Genomic DNA, 18,112 nt, shown 5'->3' on the forward strand with positions numbered 1-18,112 from the left:
ACAAACAATCATCAACACAGAAACAGCAATATTAAACACAAAAACCGAACACCAAGAATACATCAGACAAGACATCACAAGACACATAAACAAAATACATGAACCCAATACAAACAAAAGAGAATGGAAAACAATAAACCCACTAAAAGCAAAACAACAACATAACCTCACCTTTACCGAAGTAGACAAAGGCAATTGCATAGTAATACTACACAAACAAGATCTACACAACAAAATAGAAACATACTTTAAATAAAACAACATCAAAGAACTTGAAAAAGACCCCACCACACAATACCACACCACAATAAAAAACACAATCAACAAAAGCAAATACATAATAAAACACCACAAGAACACATCGAAGAAATCATCCAAATTACAGACATCATCACAAAGCAAACTATTTCACTTATAACAACAAATACTCTACTCAAACCGAAGGATTGCCCCTAGGATCGCCCATTTATAGCATACTAGCATAAATATTTTTACACAACATAAAACAAACACACATACTCAACAACGACCACAACAATATGCAGACAACATAATATACTGGCACAGATACGTAGACGACATACTCATACTATACAAAGGAAAGAAATGACAAATACACAAACTACACCAATACATAAACAAAATACACCCGAACTTCAATACACACTGGAACTTGAAAACAACAACTCAATAAATTTCCTAGACATCACCATAAAGTTGACAACAAACACACTTTCAAAATATACAGAAAACCAACAACCACCACCACCACCACCACCACCACACACACATAACACATCCAACCACCCCATACAACATAAACATGCTGCCTTCAGGACAATGGTACACAGATTACTCAACATACCCATGAGCCAACAACACTACAATGAAGAAGTGAACACAATCAAATACATAGCACAAGAAAACGGTTACAATCCAAACATAATAGACAACATCATAAGACAAAACAAAAATTTAATAAACACAAAACACACAAAATACAACACAAACACAAGAACACAAGAAATATATCACACTAACATATGAAAACAAAAACACACATAAGATAGCATCCTCATTCAGAAAGGAGAAATACAACATAGCATACAGAAACAGAAAACACACTACAAAGACACTTCAACAAACAAACAACACAAACAAATAAATACAACCACACAGGCATATGCAAAAACTCACATGTAATAGTTGCGACAAGTTCTACATTGGACAGACAGGTAGATCATTCCAAACACGCTACAAAGAACACATTAAAGCAATAACCAAGGACACAGTACATCTACATATTATGCCGAACACATAATTAATGCTAACCATATATAACCCGTGGCACTACAGTCCGTGAAGGGCCTAGACCAACCAGCTGGCTGCTGGCCTTACGCCCACATGCCGAAGCAGAGGTGGACGATCATCCAACCAGAATGGAGGTATCGTGTGGTTAGCACGATGATCCCCTAGCCATTATAGCTGGCATTCGCAACCAGATTTTGCTACCTCCCCAAGTGCATCAGGATGCTGGGTGGGTGCCAGTCCCATACACTGGCCAAAATTTCATGAGAAAATTTCTTCGCCCATGAGGACTCGAACCAGCACGCATTCCGTAACGAGACTCCTGGGCAGGATGCCTTAAACCATGATGCCACGGCGTGGAACGCTAATCATATATACAATAACATAAATACAGACATGGAAATCCTACACATCCAACCCAAAAACTCAACACACTAGAACAATATGAAATATACAGACACACTAAAACACACCTAAATCAATTCCAGAACACAGTCACTATTTAACTCCACATTACAACACACAAACACACCCTTACAACAGGCAGTGGTATCAAGATGACGCTATGATCCAGTAGGCTCTGATGATGCTGTATAAACCAAAATAGCTGTAAGCCCACGTGCTTAAACATATAACACTAGTAAGTTGCCCATTTATCAATCTTCTGAAATAAATTTGAATTTGAATTTAGATGAAATTATTGGGGATCATCAGTGTGGTTTTAGGTGTAGACTACTGATTAGATTTTTTGTATTCGACAGATAGCCTATGGGAGAAAAAATGGGAGTACAGAACATCAGTTATTCATAGATTTCAAAAAGGCATAAGATTTTGTTAAGAGGGAAGTTTTATATAGGCCTAATATTCTTATAGAAGTTGGTATTCTGAAGAAACTAGTTCGATTAATTAAAATGTGTCTCAGTGAAATGTACAGCAGAAACCGTATAGGCCAGTTTCTGTTGGATGCTTTTGCAATTCAATGCGGGCTAAAGCAAGGAGATGCACTATCACCTTTACTTTTTAACTTTGCTATAGAATATACCATAAAGAAATTCCAGGAAAACAGAGAGGGTTGGAATGGAACGGGTTATATCAGCTGCTTGTTTATGCAGATGATTTGAATATGTTAGGAGAAAATCCACAAGCTATTATAGGAAACACGAGAATTTTACTTGAAGCCAATAATGAGGTAGGTTTGGAAGTAAATCCCGAAAAGACAAAGTATATGATTATGTCTCATGACTGGAATATTGTACAAAATGGAAATATAAAAATTGGGACTTTATCCTTCGAAGAGGTGGAAAAATTTAAAGATCTTGGAGCAACAATAGCAAATATAAATGGCACTGAGGAGGAGATTAAATGTAGAATAAATATGGGAAATGCCTATTATTATTCAGTTGAGAAGCTTTTGTCATTTAGTCTGCTATCAAAAAATCTGAAAGTTAGAATTTATAAAACAGTTATATTACCAGTTGTTCTGTATGGTTGCAAAACTTGGACTCTCACTTTGAGAGAGGAACAGAGATTAAGAGTGTTTGAGAATAAGGTTTTTAGGAAAATATTTGAGGCTAAGAGGGATGAAGTTACAGGAGAATGGAGAAAGTTACATAACGCAGAACTGCACACATTGTATTCTTCACCTGATATAATTAGGAATATTAACTTAAGTCCAGACATTTGAGATTGGCAGGGTATGAGCGAATCCAGAAATGCATATACAGTGTTAGTTTGGAGGCCGGAAGGAAAAAGACCTTTGTGGAGACTGACACGTAGCTGGGAGTATAATATTAAAATGGATTTGAGAGAGATGGGATATGATGATAAAGACTGGATTAATCTTGCATGGGATATGGACTGATGGCGGGCTTATGTGAGGGTGGCAATGAACCTCCGGGTACCTTAACAGCCATAAGTAAGAATATTTTATTGTGACAGTAAATGTTCCACGTTTAAAATAAACTTTTTTTGTGACTTCATATGAAATAAAATTCCATGTATTTTCTTATTGTATGATCAAAAGTTACCTTCAATTTGAACGGGAATATAGCGAATTGAATTTAATAGGAAAATACATAGCTACATGGTACAAAGTTTCCCCAAATAGCCGTAAAATATGACGTTTGATGTTCATTATGTCTCAACCCATAAAATAAGTACTAGTTATCTTAAATAATTTACTTTTAAACATCAATTTCAATAGACACTATTTTAGGTAAGTACAAAAATATGATAGGCGCAGTACAAAGTTACCCCAAATGGTTGTAATATCCTTTACAAGACTATGCCTACGATTATGTAAATGATTTTATGTTAGGTCTATATTTAGGCCTAGAGTCATTCAGGTCTAGTTACAATCTTTTCTGAATTAATGCCTAGCCTCTCCTCTTTGTGTACTCCATAATTAATAAAAATACACTACAGACATACTTTATGTGGTGTTGGGTAGGATAATATCCTAACACTAGTCATACCTTAGCACTCATTCCGAAAATACACAATAAAGCAACGTAGTCTATGAAACAAATGAAACAGTAGTTTCACATTATTTGAAGGGCTTGGGGCAATAACAAGACAAGCCACATATTGCATGTTTTGAGATATAACCATTTTTATGTTATGAGAAGTTCTGTAATTATGAATTTTACTTTAGAGTTGTTGTAAAACACATTACTTTATACATTATTTCATGTACTTTACTTCAGTTGAAATTAAATTGCATATTTCGTGATTATTGATGGACATTTCTATATTTTTATAGATAAGTGACAATTATTTTGTGGCTTGTTATATTATTGCCTCTTTTTATTTTGCAATAAATTTTAGGTAGGAAAAGAAATAAATACACAAACGGTATTATAATTCTGAACAAATCTGTATTTAATTATGGCATAGCTCAGTTGGTAGAACATTCGTGCGCTAAGCGAAGGGTTCTGGGATTGATATTCGGCCCCGGAACAATTTTTCCCTTGAAATTATTCAAGCCTGCTTCACGGAGAGCTTCAAATTTTCATAAAGTATTTAATTATGTTTTACATCATAAATACTGCATTTGACAAGATACTGATTTATCATAGAAAAAAATAATAATCGTTCTTATACAGAGTGTGGGTGCAAGAAGTATGAAAACTTCTCACATTACTTATTTTAACTTTGACGAAAAAAAAATACTAATTAATATAAACAAGGAAATATGAGAGATTGTACTCGTACGCCATTCATAGAAAAATAACCACCAAGCAATACAATCTTCATTGTATAAGTTCCACTTCGACATCATCTTCCAGTATGTTGTCAGGAATTAATCCAGTGTGATAATCATGAAAAATTGGAAGAAGTTACGTAACAATGCTTAACTTCTTGTGCCTGATCTTGAGTGGTTCTGGGTACTTCTGCTGAATGCTTTTCAACATTATTCGTGATGGTCTGCCAACTCTGCTCAACTGTACTTCTTTGTAGTCACCATTCAGGACATGTTTAATGTAAAAACTGGTAAGATTTTCACAGGTAAATTTGAAAGCTATAGCTGTAGAAAAAAAGCAACTAGTGCATCATATTTTGTTACTTTGGCTTTTGTTATATTATGTAACAAGTTACCAACATAAACAAAATGTTCCCTTTCCATATAAGTAAAACGAAACAGATTTTTCTTATGTGTCTTTCTTATAATGTATATCTGCATTTTGGAAGAGTAGATGTCTTGAAATTTCTTTTTATATTTATCAATAAATCCAAAGTCTCTCTATCTGAAGGCAGATGGGTATGTCCACGTATGAGGAAAAAATGCTCAATGCGCTTCAGTCACTTTTCTTTTATTAACTGATGTCCATGGATAACAGTTGTCCAGTTTTTATTTTGTCCACAACAATAATTATCCGTGAACACTGTGAGCTCTTCTACTACAGGTTTTGTTTAGAAACTGAGAAATTAAGACTGAAAAAGTGTAAAAAAATATATATATTAGCCTACATAAATTACATTATTTTCATTTAGTTACATTAATTTTTCGTCCCGCGCCGTGGCATCATGGTCTAAGGCATCCTGCCTAGGAATTGCGTTATGGAATACGCACTGGTTCGAGTCCCCATGGGGGAAGAAATTTTCTCATGAAATTTCGGCCAGTGTATGGGACCGGTGCCCACCCAGCATCATGATGCACTTGGGGAGCTACGATAGGTAGCAAAAATCTGGTTTCGCAAACGAGCTATAACAACTGGGGGGGGATCATCGTGCTAACAACACGATACCTCCATACTGGTCAAATGATCGTCCACCTCTGCTTTGGCATGTCGGTGTGAGACCAGCAGCTGGCTGGTTGGTCTTGGCCCTTCAGGGCTGTAGCGCCATGAATTTTTACATTACTTTTTCATAGTTTATATTCCTTCTTATAAGAACTGAAAATTGTTGTACAAGAATGTGACAAGCCACAAATTAATATTAATAGTAAGCTTACCTCATTACATGATCATGATTCTGGTTCTGATGAAATAAAATCTTTGTCCATAAAATGGTCATGAAATTGTGAACTTCCATTTTCACTTTCACTATTAAGATCAGCATTAAGTTATTATCAAAAAGTTTCCTTTTAAACAGCAGTCTTTGTCTATTGGGTTTCATTAGCTTGTTGTGGCTTGTTATGTTCTTTCACAGAAACTGACAAATATGATTCACAGAAACTGACAAATATAATCTATTGGGCAATAGAAGAACTTATTGAATGGTGGTGCCATCTGTTGAGGAATCATGAAATATTTTCACAGATTGTATGGGAAATTTCCCTCCACGTTTTAATACAAATAGCCTACCTCAATTTAAGCAAAAGTGTGGCTTGTCTTGTTATTGCCCCAAGCCCTTCATTTGTAAGATTAACTTTACATTAAAAAGAAAAAAATGTCATATAAAATTATAGATATTTTTTTAAAATAGCATTACAACATTAAGATACATAGGCCTATACGTATTTAAATTTTTGTGTCCTACACAAGTCATTGATATCGTAAAGAAAAAAAAAATTGAGTGTCGACGCAAATTTCACACCTAAAATAAGGATTGAAAATTGCTGTGAAAGTGAGGGCAAGGGAGAGATGCGAGCAGGAGGAATCACTCCATCAAAGTGGAAGGAGCAGGCACCAGTGAGGGCCAGCACATATATTTCCGTGTGTTTCCTTACTGAAACTGGAGAGAAAACGAGTTTTCGTAAGGTCAAATCAGTGGTAGGTTAGGTTAGGTTTTTTTTTTCGATCGTAGTGAATATTGATGGGGAAATAACTTAGTCATAGGTAACGTCATAAATTATGACAAATGTGTCAAAAATATATTCCTTCTTTCTCTTTTCTTTTCCCTTCTTCATCCTATCCATTCCCTTCTTTTCCCCTTTTTTCTTTGTACCTTTTACATTTCGGCCTACTTTATATTTTCTTAATTGGTCAATTCCATTGTGACGGGTGTTACTTTCAGAAAGAGATTCTTCGAAATTTAATTGGAATACAGTAATTAATAAAATATTTTTACTAGTTCTTTTATACTCCAATGAATCTCCACTCCTTGCTTGTCAGAGACAACTAATTATTTTTTTTCTAAACATTATTTGTCAGGTGATATAAGTGAAATAAACAATGTGACGGGTGTAACATGAAAAAGACATGCATAAATTAATGATACAGTTTAACTGATAACTCTGTGAAGTTCACAGTTTGAATTAATTGTGTTACCTATTTTCAGTGAGAGGAAAGTTCAAGGAATCGAGTGATATAATGGATGTAATTAAAATATTAAGCCCTACACTTACAATTTAATTATGTGACGGGTGTTACTTGTCTGAAGAAATTTCACATTTGGTTTTTTTTTTTTGGTTCAAATCATAGAACATACATTTTCTGTAGTTCACTACATAGACTTAAGAGTACTGGTAGCCTAATATCAATGGTAGACATATGTTTTCAAAGTGTGCAATTTTTTTTCATATGTTTTCAAAGTGTGCAATTTTTTTTTAAGTTAACTTTCACTTGGTAAATTACAAATATGATGTTGATAGCTTCAAAATTGTACTTCTGGCGCTCTAAAGTAAATTAATACAAATATTTAATAGAAACAATAAAAAATACAGCCATAAAATCAAAATAGTGTGGCTAGAAGTACAGATTCGCTTTTGATATTAAACTGTTGTTCCTAACATAAATTTACTTTTTAGTAGGCCTATATATGCTCACTTCAACAAATGCTAAATATAAATTTATATTTCTCACAATGGAATTTAATAAATTTTACTAAAACTGTAATTACAAAACAAAATACAACAACTTAAGCAGCATCATACTCAGAGCTGTCTCAATTTTTACTATTTGGACAGCTTTTCCTAGTGACTGGAATTTCGTTTCACTGAAAACACTAGTGTTTATTAATGCAGCTTTTCTTGCCCTTTAGTTTCAAACTTTCAGTTTTGTTTTCTTACTGTGAGCAGTAAATTCTTTTCTTGATAGTGTCTTTGTTCTCCTAAGCTTCTCTCTCTCTCTCTCTCTCTCTCTCTCTCTTTCTGCAAATAGTCTTCATATCTGTGTTGTTTGGGTAAAGGGAGATGTCATAAAATGAGCTTGGTGATAAATGAAAATTAAACTTGGAACTCTTACTGAAAATACTTTTCTACACAAAACACAACAACTGCTAGTATTCTTTTCATTTTTGCACACTAACTTGTATAATTTAACTTGTGTGTTCATCTGGGGAACAAAATTCCTTCTGCACAAAAAATTACTTATCCCCCTTTACTCGAACACCACAGAATTTTATCTTTATTTAATTTTCTTTGCCTAGGGCATTCAGGTTGCCTCTCAGCTGCTGATTTCCCCATTCTGCAATTAAATATATACGGTATCCAGCTATCTCAAAACGTTAAAATTAATAATTGCATGGTTAACATGCAGCTTCGTGTATCCTAAAAATGCAGCAGCTTAATCTGCATTTATTTTTAGGATATGCTAGTGGTTAATATCTTCAGTAATTCATTCCTTGTTAAGTAAGCAAGAAATAATGTTACAGAATAGAAAAGTACTATGATTAACTAAAATAGAACATAAGTACATTTACCTTTGTAGCCTATAACTTTTATGTAAATCAGAACTTTCGACCAAACATTCAGCTTAATGTAAATTTGGTGGGAAATCTTTCAGACAAGTAAGATTTTGGAGGAAACAGGTTTTGACGACTGTTGATAACTTAAACTTCAGATTTACCAACATTTGAAACCTATTTAATAATGTGTTGTGGGAACTACCTGCAATAAATCAAAATACAGAATTCCTGTGTTCTCCGTGCTCTAATTTTGTAACACCCGTCACATTAAAACACTTGTTATTTTTAGTTTAAAAAAAATTTAAAAAATACTGTACTTTTGGCATCATGTTTGGACTTTGCTTTCAAAAATTGGTGCCTTTAGGACAAAAACTGAGAGCAAGAGAGTAACTTTAAGCATATTCTGTGATGGGTGTTACATAAAAACACTTATTTTAAAAACAGCAAATTTTTAAACTCACTGACATTCATAAAAGTAAATTGACACTGATTTTAAAGTCTTCTCTTTCTGTTAATAGAATTACAACAGAGAACAGCCTTGTTTATTAATTTTAAGTTATGGTTTGGCAACAAACTGCCAAAGTAAATTTGACAGATCAAAAGTACACACTAAAAATATTCACTTCGGATGTATGTAAAACAAAGATGAATTAAATAAATCGAACTTTTCTGTTAATTTCTGTAAATATGAACTTTCCCGAAGAAAATGATATAAAGAACATATACTGAACACGAAATTTAATTTTTAACTTCAATGTCCAACCTATCGTGGAATTGACCAATTCTATTTTCTAATGTTACATATTGTAAAATTATTATAGGCTATTTTAAATAGCCTATATTTATTTACATGGACGAGAATCGGACCACAGTGAACCTCCAGTTCATTCTCCATACCAGTACTCTACTAAATGAGCTATTAGAGAGAGTTGGAAACTTACATGAAAATGTTTCCATTGGCACTACATAGTCAACATAAAACATACAATGACGGTATTAATACCTTAGTTTTGATTTTCAAAAATAGATAATGCTACTTAAATGTAATTAAACATATGGAAAAATTTCCAGCTCATTGAAAAATACTAATCGAAACCTCTTTTCAGTCGCTTAGTGAGTGTCTGATAACTATGCATCAGCTCAACCAAGTGTATCTACAGCAGAAAGAAGATTGTGAATGTACATGCAGAGAAGCTTGGTTAGAATTATGAGGATTAATAGGGAACACTGGAAGTTCTATAAAATTTGCTCAGCTTTTGTGGATTAATTCCAATTGCAATAGAAAAATATTGTGAAAATTATGGTGCTAACGACAAATTTTCTAAACAAAGAAAATTGAATCAAAATATTTAGCATCTTTTCAAGAGCTTATGTTGCAGGAAAACTATTTCGGTTGCTATTAATACATGGTTTGAAAACGTCTAAATTAGAGTAGGCCTACAGCAGGCCCTAGCACTAGTATATTGGTTAGGCTACATAATTTTAGGTTAAAAATAACAGAATCTGAAATTGACTTTAATATAAATACAGTTCAGGCCTATGTTCATATTCATTTTCCTATTTTTATGTACAATAAAATAACACTATTAAATAATTTATGATAACGCTGTTGTTGTGAAACAATCTAGCTATGACGTCACCAAAGAGTTTGTAATATGTAACTAGAGACACCAACGGCACTAGTTTCGCGTACAAAGTTGAACCACTGTTCGGCCGCCATTAAAGGGAGTTGATACTTCGCCGGGAGTGCGAGCAGTTCATGCTTATTGAGGAGTACGAATAAATATAAGTACACTTGAAGGGAAATAATAAGAAAATGGTGAAATACTGCGCCGCAAATAATTGTTCGAACATAGCTACTATTGTAGGATGCTCAGGAAAGCATGCATATCTTAATATTTGGAAGAATGTTCCAAATGCAGTTCCTCCTTTGAATGTGTTTACAGAATGTCGGAATATTTCTTGGATAAAGTTTTTCCAGAAACACAATCAGGTTTATATGGTTGGTTTCAACAGTGTATGTAAGGGTTAGGTGCTATCATATTACAGTGGATTATAATAGCAGAGTGCATAAGAAAATCCTCAGACTATATCTGTCTAAAACTGTTTTGTTTCACAATAAATGAATTAATCATGTAATTTCCGTATTGTACAGTACGGTATGTACTTCTAGTTTTTGGTTGTATTAAATGCAAAGAAATTAATGAAAATATAGCTGATGACCTAGCTAGGCCTATTATTACCACTACTACTAGGTCTACTATGATCACTACTACTAGGCCTACGAATTACCACTACTACTAACTAGGTCTCACTACTACTAGACCTACTAATACCAACAAAACTAGGCCTACTATTACCACTACTACTAGGCCTATTATTACCACTACTACTAAGCATACTATTACCACAAAAACTAGGCCTACTATTATCACTAATACTAGGCCTACTATTACCACTACTACTAGGCCTATTATTACCACTACTACTAGGAACACTATTACCACAAAAACTAGGCCTACTACTATTACTACTAATACTAGGCCTACTATTACCACTACTACTAGGCCTATTATTACCACTACTACTAGGCCTACTATTACCACAAAAACTAGACCTACTACTACCACTACTACTACACCTACTATTACCCCTACTACTAGGTCTACTATTACCACTACTACTAGGCTTACTATTGCCACAAAAACTAGACCTACTACTACCACCACTACTACTACACCTACTATTACCCCTACTACTAGGCCTGCTATTACCACTACTACTACTACTCCTACTATTACCACTACTACTAGGCCTATTATTACCACTACTACTAGGCCTACTATTACCACTACTACTATTCCTACTATTACCACTACTACTAGGTCTATTATTACCACTACTACTAGGCCTACTGATACTACCAAAACTAGGCCCCCTATTACCATTACTACTAGGCCTATTATTACCACTACTACTAGGTCTATTATTACCACTACTACTAGGCCTACTATTACCACTACTCCTAGGCCTACTATTACCGCTACTAATTGTATTAAAAAGTCTGTACTTACCTCTAACTTGGTGGTCATCAACTACACAATGAATAGATTGTTCTATGATAAAATTTATTCTCATTATATTTTAAATCAGTTTCTAGAATGTTTATGATCTCATATTTCACCACTAAATATTTTCTAAGCACCATATACTTTCCTCTTCCTTTGCATGAAAGGACTGAAATATAGATCATTTTAAATATTATAATATATATCCATTATTATGTCCTTTAATACTGAAAATTAATGTTGACATTGCCATTATTCAATATTTCACATACTTATCCCGAGTGTACAGTATATGGGTGATTTAATTTATTTTTTAGAATATCGCCAAAGATCAATCATTATAATACTTTAATAAATATAGCGCTCCTCTGCCATTCATGTTTATTTCATCACGACTCATCCTTTGTAAAAGATGTTTAATACAGTGTCTATCACCAGGCTACATCAATGTATTGTGGTACTGTTATCGAATTTCGCGCCGCAAACACTCCCTTTAATGGCGGATGCTAGCCAATTCAATTTGTGACATTTTTCTTGCCTGCCACTCACGGGTATGTGTCTCTAGTAAGTATAACAAACTCTTTGGACGTCACACACGCATGACATCATAGAGGACTCTTCCCGTAAGCAAGCATCGTCTTCTAGGAAATTACCAACTTTTCTATGCCTTGCACATACTTTCAATTTTTTTTTTGCCTAAGAATGTACCCACTCTTCCAAGACATATCAGAAGCCTAAACTAACCTAACCTGACACTGATTCAACCTTTGGTCGAATCAGTGGCTGCGTTCAGCTGGGACAGCACTGAGGTAGTGCTGAAATAGCGACAGTAATAGAACGCCTTGCTGACCGACAGTTTTGGGCCGCCATTTTTCGTAGCAACATTTTTTTCGCTGCAAGTCTGCTGAAAGCCAGCCAAAGTGGAGGGGATAGGCAACAACCAATGGTGTCTTATATTCCGGAATAGACGGAACAACGGCGTCTTTCTTTGTAAACACAGCGGACGTTTTGCAATCTGGTAGTTCAGCAAAAAATTAATAGCTGAATTAGTGATCCCAGCCGAACACAGTCAGTGATAGATTAGGTTGGTTTAGGCTTTTGCTATGCCTTGCATTTACCCACAATTGTCTAAGAATGTGCCCTTCCTTCCAAGCATACCAAAAGCCTAAACTAACACTAACGTGTCACTAATTCGACCTTACGAAAACTCGCCTTTTCTATGTGAATCAGTATGGAAATCACGGAAATGAGGTGCCTGTGCTTCCCTTCCCTGTCGCCTACCCCTTCCACCTCGCTCGAGTGATCCCACCTGCCTGCAACTCTCCGTCGGCCAGCATTTTCACAGCAACTTTCGACCTTATTTCGAGTATGAAATTGACACTGCGACACGTCGGTTCTCAATTTTTTTTTTCGTACATAACTCGATTACAACCCAAAAATGTAAATACATTTTTACATATACCCATATTTATCTTAACGTGGTAACACTATAGTAAAGAATATCCTTTTACAACAAAACTACTGTCATTAACCAAAATGGGGTTATGTTAGTTATTCCGGTACTTACTGTCACTCAGCTCTATCAACATTTCTGAATTTCGCAGAGTGTCCAATGTAGTCAGAAGTGTGTCTTTCTCTTCTTCTAATTTCAATGCATCTCTACGTAGCCTTTCTACATGCATTTCTACTTGATCTAACAAGTCAACTAATCTGTCTTTAGGAGATTTCTGCGGGCTTCCCGGATTTGATTCTACAATCTGAGTTGGTTGTGTTCCACTATCAGTGTCGGCATCAGAAACTGCCTGCCAATTGTCGACATCCATTTTATTCACGTTTTCCGCGAACGGAAGTGGAATTGCTGGTTTGGAAGCCACTTTTGAATGTTTATATACACTATTTGTCAATAACCACTCTACCACACTCCGTGTTGGTATTCGACAATGACCAGGAGAATTGGTACTAATCAGCGGACCCCGCACCCGCCACCAACCATCAATTCTTGAAGCTTCTAGACTTCCGACACGGCCAACTTGATGCTCACTTCGCTTAGCAAGACGAGACGGTCTTGGCGTGGTCTTGCCTTCGAAGGCAACGAGTTACAAAGAGAATATAAAGCGGCCATGTTGTTCTGTACAGCGCTCTTTGCGGTGCCACCGCGAAACACGGCAGAAATGAGCATAGACAAATGACTGAGGATATGAGCGCCATTGTCAACATAGAACAAACCGTTGCTTACGAGATTATACAATAATACATAATATTTTATGGACAATAGATGTAATTTCCAAAGTTCTATGTCTCAATTATATTACAATAAAAGACTGTCATTCTTGATATTAAAAGATATTACATATTATAAACTAAGATACTAACTTTTCTGTTGTTCAATTCATACACCGTACCTTTTCGGAAATAATGAAAGAAACTTAAGATAGGTATTTACATGAACACAGTAGTCTACCCTCTTCACGTATTCATTTATTATTATTATTATTATTATTATTATTATTATTATTATTCCAATGAATTAAAATACTGTATTATCTTCCATTTCCCTGACTTCATAATTTAATAATTTGTAAGTAAGCTAACTTATCCCTTTCTTTTTTTTAAATATATTGACGTTGAAGTGTGATGATTTTTACTAAAGCAAACAGCAGTCACATTACATGATTAGTACAAGAGTGCGATTTTTCTTGCACAATTTGCAGCGGTGAAATAAATATCTAATAGGCCTGCTGATTAACCTGCTACTTACGAATGGCTTTTAAGGAACCCGCAGGTTAATTGCCATCCTCACATAAGCCCGCCACCATCGGTCCCTATCCTGTGCAAGATTAATCCAGTACTGGGTAATAATAGCAAATGCTATGATATTTTAGTGTGTGTAAACAGTTTTTAAATTAGGAGTTAGAATTAAATTAATTAGGAAGTTAGACTGCAATATATGTGATTAGAAATGGTTTACGAATTTGACCATTTCCCAAAACATAAACAAATATCTCAGGAATCTCAGGGACAATATTTTTTAGAATTTTCCGATCATAGGCACATGCGCATCTGCTCTCCCCAATCCCCATTTCATTTTTAGTAATGTCTGAATCTCGCTCCCCTGAGCTATTTTCTGTCGTCACTCATGACATGTCAATTTAATGAAAACATAAAGTAAAATCTTCGGTACACTATGCAGTGGTAATTGTACTTTATCATAACAAATCATTGTAGTAATTATTATTTATTTATTTATTACTCGTAATGTCGTAATAATATTTGATTTGGCTTGGAGGATGAGGGGAGTACGTTACACTAAACTCGGCATGCTCAACATTAAAATCGCATTGCTGCGTATGTTGTATCCTAAATAATCAGTGGCGGCTCGTGCCTTTCTTGAATGGGTGTTCACAAAAAAATATGAGTAATGAACACACTGATATATTCTCGTATAGCTGAGTCACACGTCAGAGATAAACGAGTTCTAATATTCATGCACCAAATCTACGCATATAAACCAAAATTAAAACCATTAAACAAGAGTAGAGTAAAATTAATTCATAGGACTCATCTTCACTGCTGTTGTAGATGGTGTTGAAGATCTGGATTTATTTGTAGAGAAACTCCATGCGCCTAGTTTTGAGAGATGCAAACTTATCAATAACTTTATTATTGAAGTCTCTAATCTTGTTAAGAAGTTTTTTTTTTCCACTGCCAACATAGCCAATGTACTTAATCGGTCTTCTGTCATGGTGTTACGGAGGAATGTTTTAATCCTCTTTCAATTTAAGACACTCACAATTTCACAAACGTCCGTTTCCAAACTTGAAATGTTACTGTTTCAACTCTCAATATGCACCAATGCAGCTTGAATTTTCCTTACTTTGCTGAACAAAAGACAACAGAATTAGCCCCCGCGCATAATGGTATTTTGAAAAGAAAAAGTAAAGAGAGAAAATGAGGAAAGAGGGAGAAAGGAACAGGATGCCAGACCCAAGAGAGATGGAGCATCTCTGTTTCTCTGTCACTAGCACGTTAAGACTTGTGCGAGCCAGAGCTATTGTAACCATTGTAACAAACCAGAAAATATTCTCGCCTCAGGCTATTCCACCCTGCTAGAGGAAAATTGTGCGAGCTGCTGTCAACCAGTCCAATGGAGATTTAAAGACACACGACACACGAACGGGACATTCTCTCGAGACGAAAAATGTAGGAACGTCATTGCGCATTGGAAAGTAATGGATGTACCGGTAATAATATTATTACAGTAATACGTATGATTAATGTTGGTTTTTAAGGTGTTCACATGCTCCTGTGCTCATATAGAGGAACCGCAGCTGTAAATAATGCAAATCATATATGTGTCAATATTCAGCAGTAATAATTAACCATTGTCGTGGAATATTTCGCCACTATAAATGATGATGGTAAATCATACTCTTTTCCTCGAATAATGCTACTGATTGCCTTAAGGCAAGACAAGCTAAGAACTAAATTAATTTGATTTTGATGATAATGATGATGATGGTGATGATTATAATGATGATGATAATAATAATAATAATGATAATAATAATAATAATAATAATAATAATAATAATAATAATAATAATAATAATAATAATAATAATAATAATGTCTGAAAGTAGTAGAAACAGGTAGTTCACTTTCAGCAATTATAACAAATTACAGGGAACGAAATCTGAAGGAAAAACACGGAACTGAAAACAATCAACTTGCCAAAGTAAATTAACCATATGAACAATGTAGTTTGGAAGCAAAATTTTAATTCAACAAATTCAGACTTTCGGGAAACAAAATTGTAAATTCCATTAAATGACGATGAAAATCTGCATACTGATATTTAACAAGTCATCAATAAATCTCAAATAAGACTGTAATATGCTTGGCATATTTATAATTTTCGTATTCGATCAATAATGCACAATTAATGAAACTATTTTCACGATATACAATGCTCAGTAATGGAACTATTCATCATTTCTTAGCACAGCGAGGCGAACCTAGCTGCAGAAATTGTCATGACTCTCAGAGACCTACTATCGATCGTGCTATGCGCCAGCAAACATACATACTCAACTCTGACCACAACATTTTATTTATTTATCAGAGCTTCCTCAAATTAGAGGCTGCCATTAGACAAAGCATACAAAACAATACAAGAACAAAATAGAAGATGAGAGCTAAAAGAGTAAGAAAAAAGGCAAACAAATACACAAAAAACAAAGGCAGTTTACAGAAGAAAAAAAATTTCAAGTAAAGAATCAATGAAAGCTAAGAAGGAAAAAGAAAAATGATAATGGTGCGTCAATTTTTTTCCATACACTGAATTAGAGTCCATATACGTGGTTCCGTAAAAGTTTGACTGACTCTTTAATTATGAGGAGGGCCAGTTCGTTCAGAAAAGATTTGTGCAGACCTAGGGTCTTACAGAATTGAGAAGAGAAGTTGGGTATCGTTCCTCTTGCTCCAAACATCAATCCCGTAACACTGATATCGTGAAGTTGGTATTTATCTTCATAATACGGGATGGTTGGAACGTAGATTGCTCGTTTCTCCTCATGTACGTCTTCGGGCTGTCCTTTGTACGTTTCAAACCTGATGGTGGGGTCGATTATCATACCCTGAGACAGGGATTCGCTAATGGCGATTATGTCAATTCGTCTGTTACTGCCATTGTTGGCAGTTCCGTGGACTTCTTCATAGACTGTGTATTTTAGTTTTCTAAGGGCATCGGCCAATTTAATTCTAATTGCATGGTGCCTATGTATACGCAATGTTTCGCCATAAGGGCAGGCTCCCAGGACATGTCCAAGGGTTTCTATCTCACTGAGGCATCGCCTGTAGTGGTTGTCCTGAGACCTACTGGGTATGGCTCTTACAGCGCTTACGTTGGCAGTCATCTTGATAGCCTCCTTCCATTCACTGCTAGTCATTCCATCGGGCTTAGTTATCCATTTGTTAGAGGGAGTGAATTCACTGTACAGAATAACGCCTTTTTCCTTTTGAGGTAAGTTGCACTATGCGTTGTACTCTCACTGGCGTAATTCGGTCCTAATTTTTCTGGTGTTTATTACAACACTCATAGAAGTTAGGTATTCGGTTTCATCGATTTGAAGGTTGTTCAAACAATGTTTAGCTTCCTCCATTAGACATCTAGTGTTGTTTATGTACATATTATTACACATATTCAACTTCATGCAAGAGTTGACATGTTGCAAGTAGGCTTCCCAACGTGCGCAGAAAATACCTAAGCCTTTAAATTTTTTGTCGGAATACAACATATTGTCTGGAATATCTCCAGGAAGTTGTAGGATGTCCTTAATTGAGCTTTTAATAAGAAGATCTACATCTTTGAGGAACTTTACAGGTAATTTATCGGGAGGGGTTGTTTGAAAAGGGTATACAAGCTTCGGACAAATGAAGGAAGAAACCACGTTGTATTTTTGGTAAGGCTGGAGCAAGGGTGAGGTGGTCAGACGTTCTAACTGAGATTGGAGGGCTTCCATAGTTCTAGCGGAGTGGAAAACGGTTTCGTCATTGTAAGTTACTCCAAGATATTTGACGGTTTCATTGATGTCTAATGCGGGCATTTCTGTAGTGGAATCGAGATAAATAGAAGACGTATTAAGTTTGCCATTTACAATAGAGATGCA

The 18,112-nt window shown here is 35.1% G+C and overlaps 1 protein-coding gene across 1 annotated transcript in view; it reads right to left on the minus strand.

The window, feature by feature from the left end:
- LOC138705769 (BAG family molecular chaperone regulator 2) overlaps window positions 1-13,532 on the minus strand; it is a 47,059-nt gene extending 33,527 nt beyond the window's left edge. The window contains exon 1 of the mRNA XM_069834398.1: window positions 13,012-13,532. Coding sequence (XP_069690499.1) covers window positions 13,012-13,267 — 256 coding nt within the window. The 5' untranslated portion in view covers window positions 13,268-13,532. The remainder of the gene's footprint in view (window positions 1-13,011) is intronic.
- Between the last annotated feature and the right edge of the window lie 4,580 nt (window positions 13,533-18,112).

This window comes from Periplaneta americana, chromosome 9 (genome assembly GCF_040183065.1).
Source record: "Periplaneta americana isolate PAMFEO1 chromosome 9, P.americana_PAMFEO1_priV1, whole genome shotgun sequence".
NCBI lineage: Eukaryota > Metazoa > Arthropoda > Insecta > Blattodea > Blattidae > Periplaneta > Periplaneta americana.